Below are 14,094 nucleotides of genomic sequence, written 5' to 3' on the forward strand. Positions count from 1 at the left end.
GATATCATACCCAATATAAAGAAGATATTGTCGTTCCTAATACTTTAGCACGGTGCGTTTCAACATCAGAGCTATTTTCCGAAGGTTGTATTGCGGAAAAACTATTTTTTTCCACGGTCAAATGCCTGTACAGTTTGTTCAACGGGCGGGCCAAGCTTTCCTTTTCAAATGGTTCTATCTTCTAGGCACCTTTTTTCATAAGCTCGCCGATTTGGTCAACTGATACTTCGTGTAATATTATATTTTTATCATAACTAACTTTTTGCATCAAACAAGGTATGCATAAGGCGACAAAGTAGTGATTAATGCCAAAAGACACAGGTTAAAGCTTTTGCCGCACATACGTCCTGTAGCATTTATTTGCTGAACTTTAAGTAATACATTTTTTAGATATGGTATTTCTACGATTCAGTAACTGTTACATCTCTTGTCCTTCCGCTGTATTAGAGGATTGACTAAGTAAGGGATTAGTCGGTTATCGCAAAATTTCTTTTGAAGCTTCCATGCCATTTGTCAGGTCAAGTCTTGTCCTAGTTCTCTGTGGACCAGGCCAGTGCAGTGTAGTTTTTCTGCATAGCTCCTTCTGCACCCCTTTAGGTCTTGTATGTTTTTCGTCACCCTTTTCTCTGGTTAAGGGCCGTGAGAACTTTCCCTTTAAGAGATCAGCATTTTACGATTCCGCTTCGTTCCACAAGCCGTTTGACACCCTTCGTAAGCACCCTATCGGTATCGCGTATTGTACTGCCGAGCGTTTTCCACAATGACAACGACTCTTTCTGTCGCTAAACCGTCAGTAGTTTCGTCGTGTTTACGTTACGCTTCGAGCTGTGACGTCATTGCATCCAAAATACGAAGAACCTCAATGTGTGGATTTATTGAGCACTGCGTAAAATCAATGGAATTCTTCACTGTTTTGACGTTTCGGATCTTTTACGGTGGACGTCCAACGAATCTCTCACGGTAATCATTCGTATTTTCATTCGTCATTCATAGCAGAGAATAGCAGCTCCTGTGAACACATTACCGCAGTCGTTCATTTGCCCAAAAACCACAATATGCACCTTGGAACGCTGATTGGATTTACCCCTGTTCGGCTGATTCAACTTTTCCCTTAGCGAAAGTCGGCTTAGCGACTGACAAAGCGTAGAGCGAGAAGCAGCTGACGTCGTGTATGTGGGTTCAAGTTCGATCTTGGCACGTATACGGTAGTTATTGAAATAAGACGTCATAATAGACGTATCTCAACGCGGAGAATAAACGTATTTAATAAAGATTGCATATGATGGAAATAGTTTACATTAGTCTTGTTGTAATTGCTAGCGCCTTTTTTTTTTTAGTTACACCAAATGCCCCGTATCCTATGTTAATTTATGAACAGATCGCATCGGTGAGATCTAAGTCAAACGTCTTGTTCTGCGGGATATTTTATCCGCTTTTCAAAGAAAAAAACTGCTTCTAGCATAGATTACGCTTCTAAGGATTTCTGATAGCTTATGGTTTTCTGTCCTGTTGTATAAAGGTATATACGTTGTTCACACTGGAGTATAGGTATCAGCGATGATTTTACAGGAAATTTTTCTACGAGGAATAATATGGCGCTGCTTTTATACGACGTTTTATTCGCATTTACGATACCTCTTATATGCTGGATAAGCATATGCCCAAGACTGATTAAACCTACCTTAATCGTATTGCAGTGAACAGTTGTCAATTAATATTTTCTATACTCGAAACAATGGATCAAAAAAGATTAGTGGCTTTGAGCTGTAGTTATCTAGGTTACAAAAGTAGAAAAAGTCCATACACCTCCGCTTATATAAATATATATACATATATATATATATATATGTATGAATGGACTCTTTCGCCTTGTGATCGCAGAATATATTTGTCGACTATCCGCACAACCTGGTCGTTACGCCATTGTTCTTGGGTTTTTTTTGACGTTTTATCCACTCCATCCACTTTTTAAACTTGCTATTCTCATACTGGAGGCTTTCAGCCCGCACTAGACAGCTTCCACCAACCCATGTACGATTTCTTCTGCTCCACAACGATGCGAAGTTGCAAGGCGTCGATCGTGGCTCGGGCTTTGGTCGAACAAGACTGCTTCTGTAGAAACCTACGCTACGCCCTAAATACCCAAAAACTATTTATTGTAATGTCAGATACCTATATAAGTCCGTTTCACAATATATATGTATATGTAAGTTATTATAGTGCTTTATGAAAGAGGAAGAACTTTATATCGCGGAAAGGAGAAGCGCGTAATCGAGCATGCGAGTTATCGGTCTGTCGCGACGCGTTGTGAAATCTCCGTGCAGATACAGTTCACTGTGCAATGAAGTCTTGCACATTGTATGTGCAGTTGCTACACAGAAAGTACGAACCACAGTTTTACATCGGGGTCAATGTCTACTCCTAGCAAGTTTAAAAAATATCCGTATCGTGTGATCTGAGTAAATAAGAAACGTATGCGTGTTGCAAACATTTGTAGCCTCTCTAATAAAGCAGTCGACTATAAAAAAAAGCAGGACAGGTTACATGGATCAAGCGGGCAAAATAACTCGTTTTCTCAGTTCGCTACGGTATATCCGTCTTTTATAGCTGACGTTTTCGAACCATCGTCGTTTGCCTTACCACCGAAAATCATTTCAGTTTCGCCTGTTATTCCTCCAACAAGAAAATGTGTCTGAGGGTCCCGTCGCATTAATCTGACGCCTGAGCGCGGGGGCCTGCACAGGCCGCTTGTTGCTGATGCTGCTGCTGTTGCTAAAGTGATATCAACCCGTCAAGTCCTTTCCCCTCTTGAATGTTCTATGAAGCCTAGCAGCTTCCGTTCAACGTAATGTTTCTAGATCAACAGCGTTACGGACGCAACCGAGTGCGTGTAACTATTTTAGCGCAGACCTGTAGAACGACTAGTGGGAACGGGTTAAGATACGTCCGTATGGTGAAGTGCAGCTCTGCGGCGTGTCGCACCACTGCCGTTAGTCGCATCGCCTGTGACAGACAAAGTTATAGTGGAGGATTGGTAGGTGTAGCAATCGATGAAGCTAGTTGCCAGGTCCGTCTATCCAACCTTGCCATAAACTAACAATCGGGCACACACTTTAACTACTGAGTTGTCTTGTGTTTCCCTTTTTCTCGTCGCCGTCTTCTATGCTGGCGTTGTACAACTGAAGCCAATAAGAACAATACTCTGTGAAAGACGCCTCTGTACGTACGCCGTTCCACAGACTGCCGCCAATTCTCGTCAAGGTGTCATACATACCTTGTTGACGTCTCAGACGGAGACGCCACATGGTGTACCGGCAGTTGGCTCGGTTGGGAAGCAATGCTTCGATGACTGCCGAGCTTGCGTCGTCGCTTAGATGGCACTTCAAAGCAGTTTTTCCGCCAGCAGCGCCGCCTCCTTCAGCGGCAAACACGGGTCCTCTCTAAGCTCTTGCAAAGCGTTTTGAACTCTGCCATTGGTCTGTACCTTTTTATTGTTTCTCTGATCGTTTAATAACTACGTATAGGCGAATTAATATGATTTTGTACATTAGCTAGCGCGAACCGTACGTCGAAGATTGGCTTCGCCCTGCAGGATATAGACATATGATTGTAATACATATGTTGCTGTTGCTGGGAGCAACGACAACTTGAAAAAATGTTAATTTGTTGTACACGCGGTCCCGAACGACGATTTACTGTTGTACGATTGTTCAAGCCTATCTATTATATGAATGTTGATCGTACGAATTGCGCATACGGACAAACATAACGAAAGCCGAAAGTTATACAGGCGATGTTTCTTTGAAGACGACGCTCAAAAACGCCCTGCGTACTAGTGAACACGCTGTTTCCGTACCTGAAATGAAAACTGAGCGAATGCCAGCGAGCTTCTCTTAAACAAGATGACAAATATTGCACCATAGATATAGCACAGTGGTAAAAAGGGTGCTTGTCTGCCAGGCTTTATGGAATGCCTAACGGTTGTACCGGACGTGAAACTGGGAACACTTAATTTTAGCATACTATGTATAATGTATTTTATTTCTATTTGAAGCTGTTTAGCTATTCAGGAGACAATCTTGTTTCAATAATAGGTTAACACTTCGACCGAAAGGCCTTCGCTAGTCTCTACTGGAACCTTTTTTTAAAATATGGTAGATTGTTTTACACAGGTCCCTTGATAATGCTCATTCCGTTGCTCTCCAGAGCAAGATTAGTTGAAAATGTATTGGGATATACTGCCTGCGAGCATAAAATCGATATTGCGATGTTCCAACCATTTTATACCTAATCCGTAGAAAAACGTTTCTAATCTATGCGCAGCTATTGGTTGCTTTGATCTGATGTGTTTGTTTATTTGTTAATATACAAGTGACATTTAAACTGTACAAGAAAGTTGCAGTGTTAGTATCGTCAAAAATGCTGCTGTTTGTGGAGAAACAGCCGTCAGCCTTCAACAAAGAGGTAAATGCATTTGTTGTAGAATTCGATCGAAAGTGCTCTGTCAGATTTTAATACATCGTCAATGGCGAACAGAGATAGTTCAAGTTTAAACGTGTCATTGTTGGCGTAAAATCGGCGCTAGCTGCGAACGACGCCAATATAATAGATGCCTGCGTGCAAGTTTCTGTGACACCTACTTAGAATTTTATATGTGTAGACTCGGTCTTGCGCTGATTTCTGCTAAAAGACGTTTTTTCCGTCCATTCCAGACGAATGTTTCCTGTTATTCGCGTACAGCTGTCCGGACTTGAACCTTCAGCGAGATACTCTATTCGACTCGAACTGACGCAGATTGGAAGAAACAGGTACAAGTTTCATGGTAAGTAGTGTCTTGCAAGTGATTTGATGCGAATACGCTGTTGTCTTTTGAGGTGGCTGCAGTTCGATTTACAAGCTTATGAGTGTTGAGGGTTTCTAAATGGAGAAAGCATTGGAAAAATGAAGGAAAAGCACTAGATGGCCATAATATATTCTGCAATATTCGTACAGGAACGGAATGGGTCACAAGCGGAAAGGGTGAAGCGGCTTCTTCCCAGTGTGGATTTCATCATCAGGACTCCCCAAATACGGGAGCCTTCTGGATGAAGGGGCCCGTGGCCTTCAATAAAGCTAAGCTTACTAATAAGCCCACAGCAGATCCGCGATATGTAAGCAAATGGAACATTTGTTACACCCTAATTTTATCGAAACGATTGACCGTTACTACGTCAACATGTTTTGCACTATTGAATGCTCGGACGATTTTTACGGTTTTTTTTTTACTTTCTGATTGTAGACGACGCAATAAAATTAGCCTTCCATGGAAAATTTCAGATTGTACTAAATAGTCTACACGTATATGAGCCTCGCGTTGTTATTACCCGAGAAGATGTAGAGAGCTTCAGTGACACACCACTTAGTCACCACGTCGTCTGTAGTCCATCAACAGCCGCAGTCCCGTCCGTACATCTCGGCGAGTGGAGCTTTCCTCTGCGCGAAACCCAGTTTGTAGCTGTTACGGCATACCAAAACGAGCGAGTTACCCAGCTCAAAGTACGCCATAATCCGTTTGCCAAAGCGTTCCTTGATTCGCGTAACGGCGACGGACAAATGTTAGGATCGGCGAGTAAGTCGACTGTACCTGTGGCCAAGCAGTCTCGACAAGTGCAGCAACTGCATTTACAACAACAACAGCATCATCCTCAACAGCAACCTGAATACCTGATGCAAACGCAACAGCAGGGGCCTAACCTTCAGCCTCAGCATCACCTACAAATGTTTCACACTTCAGACAGTGGTCCCTTTCAGCGGGGCCACCTGTCGCACAATGGTGACTTAAGCCCTTCCGGTCCGAGTAGGACAGCTGGTGACATGCGTGGGAGCATTTCCAGCCTACTACCTTCGACTAGTTCAGAAGGTTGGTTACTTTTCCTTATGGCTTTTTACAGCGTCCTGTCAAATTTGTTTACCTATGCAGATGATGTTCCTTAGCTTAAACAATACACTGGTGCTGTCACTATGCTTCTATGCCTTGATTTATGCCTAACTGTCCAATTACCATTTATGTAAATCTGACAATTGACATTGTTTTGTTGTACCCTTGTTTGCATACACTTTGCAAGCGAATATATCTATATAAGAGCTATCGAGATTTCGTTCCCTGTATAAGAGAAATAAACCCCAAAAAAATGTTTATTTTTCAAAAACAAACTGCTTGGAATGAATTTCCGTTTCTCAGCGATGCGAACGTGTCCTGTCAACGATAAAATTCTCTGGGCCAATGTCACATTAGCTCTGTTTGTTTAACCTGTATATTTCATTGGATTCCGTGTTTTCATATTGTATATTTTGTTATCCAGTTTCCTCGCCGTTCTATAGCAATCCTGTTCCATCCGATTACTGGAAGAATGAGGCGTATCGGATCTTTGCGCCCCCTTCGGCCGGTCTAGTGAGAAGCTCCGAACACCCCGAGGAAGGCACCGCAGGTTTTATAGGTAGTCAAACTTCTATGGGTAGTATCCCCACTACAGGAGAAACTGGCTCCCATACTATAGAAGCATCACACACGGAAGCAGCCCCCTCACCACCCAGTCCAGTACCTCAAATGCCAATTCCATTTCTACCGAGTTCATCTTTTGGATTCCCCTATATACACTTTGTCGACAATTGCGAGCCTCCTCCGCCATCACAGGATCTCGAACAACTTTAATGAAAGCTCTGCTAGTCTTTTCCATTTATAAGCCCATATTATTTATTTAACTAAAAAAGTTCGTCTTAAACATTTGGTATCAGATTAGAAATAGAGTAGTACATAAGGTATAGTGTTCACACCCAATTTAAAAGTTCGTTAAATTTATTAACATCTAACATGTGTGTAAGTAAGACACAGCGCGTTATTATGTATCAGTATTAACTAAATTTTCTTGTACGACGCATGCAGGATTCCTATTAAGTCGATTTGGGTATGATTTTTTAGTCTACATTTTATTAGTTTTCGTTGATCCGAAAACTTAAAATATTAATATAAATATGAAATAAGTGTATGTTTGTTGTAAACGACTCCATGTTATAAATCTTACTAAGGTCATTTTGGGCCCCCTTTAATCTTTTCAAGCGCCTTCCGGTTGACCAAGACTTAAAACGAAGTCTGGTGCAAAGTAAATGCTCTCTCTACCAGATCCCTATTTGCCTCTTTTCTATAAAGTGTCTCTTGCATGCTGCTTTTGGATTCAGATTTCGAATCACATTTGGTCCCTTCGGTCGCGAAAAAGGCACAAACAAATCTATGTACTAATAAAGTTAGCTTTTGTAAACAGCACATTGTTTATTTTTTATCATATAATACGTTTATCGATAATTTGATGAAGTCACACACAGTGGCGCGTGTGACATAGAAAAGCATCGTTGGCGTCATCGGGATCGTCTGTTGAATGGCTTACTTCGGAGGAGCGCGTCACTTTGTCGTTCGAGAACGGTTTTAGCCGTAAAGATCGTCATCATAAGACTTCTTCCAGATTCGATCATCATCAACACTGCGTCGATAGTCGGCAGTACTAGCAAATGCAATTTGGTTATGGGAAATATTGCATTAACCATAAATATATTCTTAATAGTTAAAGAAACAAATGAAAAACGTTTCGTTTCGATAGAAGAGGCCCACGTGTGTGCATAGCTTATATCTTTTATATAGTCGAATATATAATATTTAGTCATATATCTAAACAGAGAAGAGAGTTATATGCGCGAAAGACAGTGTTGGCCACGCGTATGCCGTGAATCTTATTAAATATCACGTCTATGTTTTTAGGAAGGTACTTTATACACCGGCTTATTGTCCTAGTAACGACGCAAAGTTATCTTCTGAAAATATCCGTTATAATAAATTGAACAACACTTGATGCCCATATGCTATGTAATTACTACCCTGTGCCAAGACAGCTCTATTCACTGCAAGAAAAAAATCGATAAGCCGAGGTGGAGGACTTTTGCTTTTCTTCATTGTAATCGGAATATATCAACTAAACGTTGTTACTATCAGGATTCCAACTGAAGTAGTAGGTCTAATCGAAAAACACAATTTTGTTCTGTTTGTAGCTCCTTGATATGCAATTGGCGCCCTTTTTCGAATTGCCTCACTAAGAAAGTGAGGTTGGACGCATATTTTTGTATCATGCATGAATTTATTTTATACAGATATTCAATAAAAAAAAAAGCTTGCCGACTAGTAATTGTCGTTGTCGTGGGTCGAGATGATCTGTTGAGCGAAACGAGAAAAGCTGCATGTTTTTTATTACTCTAACGGGTGACAACGCGGCACTCTCCAAGACGTAGTAACCGCGTTACCCCCCCCTCCCCCCATTTGCTGTCGTTGAACTGGATGACCCTACTTAGTTACGAGCTGCATGCTCTCAACTTTATTCATTTTTTTGCAATTTGGCACAGTTTTATATATTTATTAATAACAAACGAATTACAGTTCGGCTCTATTAAATTTTCTAAAAAGTCGCATAAATATAGGGTTAAAAAAAAAAAGAGACACAATGTTAAGAGATAAACAATGTTAAGTTTGAGTCGAATTGTTTTGGGGCACTTCACTCTCTTGAGGGTCATCCACTCAAATATTGTTGCTAGAATACTGAACGCATGTTAATCTCAATCAGAAAGTATACTTTTACATCTACCTTTATACAGGTCGATGCACTGGAGCTAGAAAACCTACGTTAACACATTGATCGATTGGCTTCATGGTACTGATGCAATATTGCTCACCATTTTCATTGTCTATGGTATTGATGAGTAGGATGTATACCGTGCACTCGGGACGGCGCACCTTTTGATTTGATGCAGCCGACATGACCTTCACAGCGACCTGCTGGACCAAAAATCCGTTAGAAAAAGACGACAGCCTAAAACGTCCCTATACCATTTTCTACGACGCAACCAACCATGAGTCCAGCCGCATACATGTGTCACAGCTGTCTATGTGTATGCTGAATTTTTATACAGAATATATATATATATGTATAATTAATATGAATGATATTATATAGCATATTGAATATATATGTATATATACAATCAGATATTTCAATGTAAATTTTCCTTGTTCACTTTAAATTAACGATCCGAGATCCGTTCCCCTCTTGCTCGATCTAGTTAGCCTCTTCTAACAAATGAAAAAATAACCCAGCGTACCGAGTAAAGGCATTGTACTTTTACCTAGTCTCCAGTACCAGATGAATGAGATAAGATGCACCTGTAAGAGTTCAGCAATTGTATTCATTATATCTACTCTATTAGTACTTACATGCGGTTTCTTCTCGTTCAGTGCGTACCTGAATGAAGAGGCCTATGTTGAGGAAGCACTCATTCAGACCATGACATTATTACAACAAGCTCTTGTTCAGGAATCCAACACAACACAAATTTTATTTCATACAAGCTTTAGTCTTGCTGGCACTTGACAGGTTGTTACTTTGTCATCTATTTCGTACGAATGCTCGAACTGTGACGATTGGCTGCAACACAGGCTACATGTCTACGAAAAATCTAGTTGTGTAATCTCCGTGATAGCAACAGAAGTTGCAAGGGATTACCCAGTGGCGCGAAAATTCAAACGACTTATTCATTCACAGAGTTACATTATGCGTATATTAGGCTATATGATAGGAAAGATTTTTAGCAAAGAGCTATGGTTTGGATAGTCCGCGGAGAGCATAGCCTCTAGGAATGTAAAATTTTTGTGTATATTGAGGAAATGGATTTATTTTTGTTGGAGTCAATGAACAATAGGTATTAACAAAAATGCTTATTATTTTTTGAGTAAATTCATATTACGGGACGGGTTTATTAAGAAAGCTAAGTCTGCAACGTCAAATTAGAGAGTTGAAAATGAACTAGATCATAAAAACGTTGCTGAAAATGTCGATACCGCTGCACCGCATGGCTATCCGGAATAGACCCAACCTTGTATACGACAACCCGTCTTAACCGAGAATTGAATACCACAAAAGATTAAACTTTTTTACATTTTTTTTTTCCATTAATTCTGTGCCCCTTGAAGGACTGAGTATCTGATCTAATTCAGGTTACTTTAAATTGTGTTGTAACATTCTATTTTACACATTTCGCAAATATACGTAAGTTTAGTGTAATTTAAATCGACAGGGTTATTCAAGTTCGATAGTTAACTTAGACGAAAAGGACCAGCTCAGTGCACAAAATAGGAATCTACGTACGTAGGCCACTAACCGAACTAAGCGTATACTGATCCAGTAGCAAACATTCCTTGACACTGCTCATTCAGTCCCAGTTTAAACTAAATGAATTATTGTATTCGCCATTTTTCACGAATGTAATCCTTCTGTAAGCCTGAAAAAAAACCCTTTTGTCAGCGCCATACTTAATATGCTCGCATAATTAGGGTTTAGATGTTTAACTTGAACGAATACTTGCTCTGTATACAAGATATAAAGTAAATACTAAATTAATATTTCGACTGAATAAAAGAGAAGCACCATAAGAGACATTCGAACCTCGGTATAAGGCATATTTATCTACAATGGAAGTACAGATAATAAAAAAAAGTATTTTTATATTTATCTACCTTGCAAGCTAAAACATCTTGTAACAATTGATTTTAACATTTTATTCACACACACTTCTTTAGTATGTGTCTTTTAAAACCAAATTATATGCTGTCTATATTGTAAAGTACTACGCGGATGTATAAATCGTAGAGGTGTTTTCAGATACGTCTCTTTCCCCCAGGTTTTTTTTTTGTTCATTAATGGTGAAGTTGTGATTTCGTTTTTTTTATTCTGCCGGTTTTTCGTTGTTATTCTGGTTAAAAAAATACATTACAAGTAGACGTTAAAAACGGCTGGATAATTCACATTTAGCAGTATTGTCATTTCATAAAATAACAAAGATGCCCATAGTAAAAGAGGTCGCGAGAACATGAACTAACAAATTACTGCTAATTAAAAAAAAAATGAATAACCGACTAAACCTTCTTGTCGATTTTAGGCACAAGATGAAGATTTACAAAAGGTGAAAAACAAACTGTAAATAAGTAACTGTTTTTATTGTCATTGGTATAAACGAAAGATTGAAGCCGTTTACCTTCTATCATCGCTAGTAATAACTCTAGTCTGATACTCAAGAGCCATTTTTTTCTTGCCTGATTATAAAAGATACTTTATTCGCAAGTGGAGAGAGAATAGGAATCGTTGCTTTAAATCCCGCTAATGACATGTATATGTGTAGATTTATTTTGTCACGTTTATTTATCACGATTATTTACAGGTATTAATCGATATTGCTCTGCAATAGCTCTGCTTGCTTCGAAATGCTAGTAATTTAATTATATTCAAAGGGCAATATAATTTGCTTACAACTGATACCTTGGGCTAGTTTTGTGTAGGTGCTACACGGGTTTTAACGGAAGTACGCTGGTAACTTCGCTAATACAATGAACGATCAGTCAACGCTGCTATTACAACGCTCAGTTTTCGATATCTATTCCAAACCAGCTTCTACCAAGTGTCCTAGGATTGTAAACAGATATTTGTGATGAACAATCAATTAGTGACGATTAAGTTGGTTACGACAATTCTCTACGAAATCGCCCCATCGAGAGCCAGAGCAAAATTCCACTAGAAATCTGTGCAAATATTGATAGATTGAATGGGAAGAAAAGCGAAAAGTTTTTCTAGGGTTTCAACGCTGCTTTTTTGCAACAACCCGTAATAACACAGAAAATGGTGGAAGGTTAGAGCACGAGACGAATTAGTCTAGGAGGAGCAATGAACTCCAAAAACAACGCACGAGTTTACAGATTTAGTCTCCGATGAGTAGCGAACCACAGACATGCGAATATAACATAGCCAACGATAAATAAATAATAGAGATAATTTTTTCTAGGTCAATTTATTGAGGTGGTAAGACAATAAATAGGTTTATGCACTATCATCTGTAGATTGAGTAAGCTTTAAATATCATCAGAGTTCATAGTGGGGCTCGCTTCCAGCTTGTTACGTTGAAGTAGTACTTATTAAAGTAAGACTACGATTCACTTTCCGGACCTGCTAGCACTTTGTGCCGCAGGAAAGAAGGTTTTTTTTTTGGTACTATGTTAGCTCAGCGCTCCGCTTGAAACAGCACCCTCCGCAACATGCTCAGATAAATGTGAACGCTAAGCGTGCATATCGGGTCGAGGGTCGGCCGAAAAAAGACCTTATTAAGGAGCGTTCTAGCTATTAGTAATACAGTCAAACAAACACTGATTTTTGCAGCAATTACATTCAAAAAGGCACATTTGAGATGTATGATTATTTTTAAAAGTTTTGAGCAATTTTATGCTGCTTTACTAGGCAAGATAAATGGGACGGCAAATTATCATCTTTAGTCGTGTTAGGATCGTAACGCAAATACTTGCTACAGCTTTATTTCTGGGCAGACATTGGCTTATCAATTTGAGGCAAAAAAAAAACAGCCAAATGAAAGTACATGTGCGGCTGTAACAATATAAGAAAAGTCACAAACAATGTTGCGTAGCTCGGGCTAACGAAATTAATTATAGTCAATATGTTGAAATGCTTAAATTTCATCGAAAACCTAGCCAGGTTTTTTGCTATCAGGTTCGCACCCTCGGCTGTTATTTGTAACTTTGGTACCATCAATAAAGCGAATTCACACGAATGAAAAATACATTTAGCAAAACGCCGTAGTGGTGCTGAGAGGTTTCAGACTTGAACAAAAACGACTCTCTTATGATAAGGCCGAACCATATAAACACAGTATATAAAGTGTATGAAAAGCCTTTAAGGCTATTTTCCACGTATGGGTAAAGCAGTAGAACGGCTGGCGTAAAACTAAACAAGATACCTAAGACTAATAGCTGGTCAGCACAAAATGCAAAGAAAATGGTGATTGTGTATTGCGGCTGAAACTAAAGGGCCTAAAAATTTTGAAAGCTGATGACGATACTGATAGTCTTATTTTATGGCGTTATTTTGGAAACATTGTTTAGAGGCATATTTCTTATTTTTGGTTTTTTTAAACATTTGAATTATAGTGTATCTGCTTTGAAAAGAAAAACAACAACGACAAATTTGCTTGCTAGATTAAAGATTTTTACTAGCTAACTACAGCCTATTGGGAGTGAATCAAGTCATTCAAGCTAATATATCGTTGGCCATAAATAGCATATTCGAACAGTCTAGCGTAACTTATTTACTGAATGTACACTCAATAGCATAATTATTCGAGTTATGGAGGAAAAAAACTATGAACTCTAGGTAAAAATTAGACGAAAATGTGTCGTGAGCAAACCTGGCACAATGGCGCCAAATTTTAACCTACAAAAACTAGCGTTTATAGTCAAGTGCGTGGGGACGCCTATCCGCATCCATTTGCTATCTGATGTATAGTTCTTTCGAGAACTACAGTAAGTAATCTAGCACGGCTACAGATGCGAGGGATTCCTTAACCAAATGCTGCTCGCTGGAGAAGACATATAAAGAATCTCTTACGTTAATGTCATCACATCCGGCCTAAGCATGACGCACATGTACCAGCTATACCGAATCACAAATTTTTCTGGAACTTGAAGCATTAATTAAATTACTGTAGAATCGTTCCTGGCTTGTTTGTAAGTCATCATCACCATTGTCGTCATTATTATTATTATTCTTCATAAGGATTCTGTCTACGACCACTTTTATAACAAGTCTAGCGAGAATCAATTTGATAAGCTCGGTGCCTGCGAAAGCGGACAGAGTCTACGATGGTTTTAATTAGTGCATACATAGTGAGTTTGTTCTTTATCTGCCAAACTTTCATCTAAAAAGTGAGTGCCTTTGAAACTGTTTACCTTTAGGGTTCGATTTCTCTACAAACGGATCTTTATGTGTCACGGCAAAGGCACATGGAAGGTCAGAAGGAATCTAGAACTGTAATGCTAATAAAGTCGTTATGTTTTGATTTTTCCAGAAAAATTAACACATGAGTTTATTAAAACGATTCTATAGAATGTTGAGCAAACGTTCAGTCAAACTACCCTAGATTATAAAGGGTAACATTATTGTGGCATCCGGAGATAAAATTCAA

The 14,094-nt window shown here is 39.2% G+C and overlaps 1 protein-coding gene and 1 long non-coding RNA gene across 5 annotated transcripts in view; one reads left to right on the top strand and one right to left on the bottom strand.

Annotated features, from left to right (window-relative positions):
• Positions 1 to 7,295, top strand: part of LOC111270283 (uncharacterized) — a 13,991-nt gene extending 6,696 nt beyond the window's left edge. For all 3 annotated transcript variants that reach the window (XM_022850431.2, XM_022850437.2, XM_022850439.2), the window contains exons 2-5: positions 4,713 to 4,822; positions 4,993 to 5,150; positions 5,317 to 5,899; positions 6,342 to 7,295. In XM_022850431.2, the coding sequence (XP_022706166.1) occupies positions 4,713 to 4,822; positions 4,993 to 5,150; positions 5,317 to 5,899; positions 6,342 to 6,691 (1,201 nt within the window). In that variant the 3' untranslated portion in view covers positions 6,692 to 7,295. The remainder of the gene's footprint in view (positions 1 to 4,712; positions 4,823 to 4,992; positions 5,151 to 5,316; positions 5,900 to 6,341) is intronic.
• On the bottom strand, positions 7,287 to 9,562 carry LOC111270326 (uncharacterized). 2 transcript variants are annotated; one of them, XR_002686255.2, is made up of 3 exons: positions 9,290 to 9,562; positions 8,752 to 8,851; positions 7,287 to 7,535 (listed from the first exon to the last, which is right to left on the bottom strand). It is a non-coding gene; the product is annotated as an uncharacterized LOC111270326 (long non-coding RNA). The 2 variants fall into 2 exon arrangements; XR_002686256.2 differs by having other exon boundaries at positions 9,318 to 9,561.
• Between the last annotated feature and the right edge of the window lie 4,532 nt (positions 9,563 to 14,094).

Source organism: Varroa jacobsoni, unplaced genomic scaffold (genome assembly GCF_002532875.2).
Source record: "Varroa jacobsoni isolate VJ856 unplaced genomic scaffold, vjacob_1.0 scaffold_159, whole genome shotgun sequence".
NCBI lineage: Eukaryota > Metazoa > Arthropoda > Arachnida > Mesostigmata > Varroidae > Varroa > Varroa jacobsoni.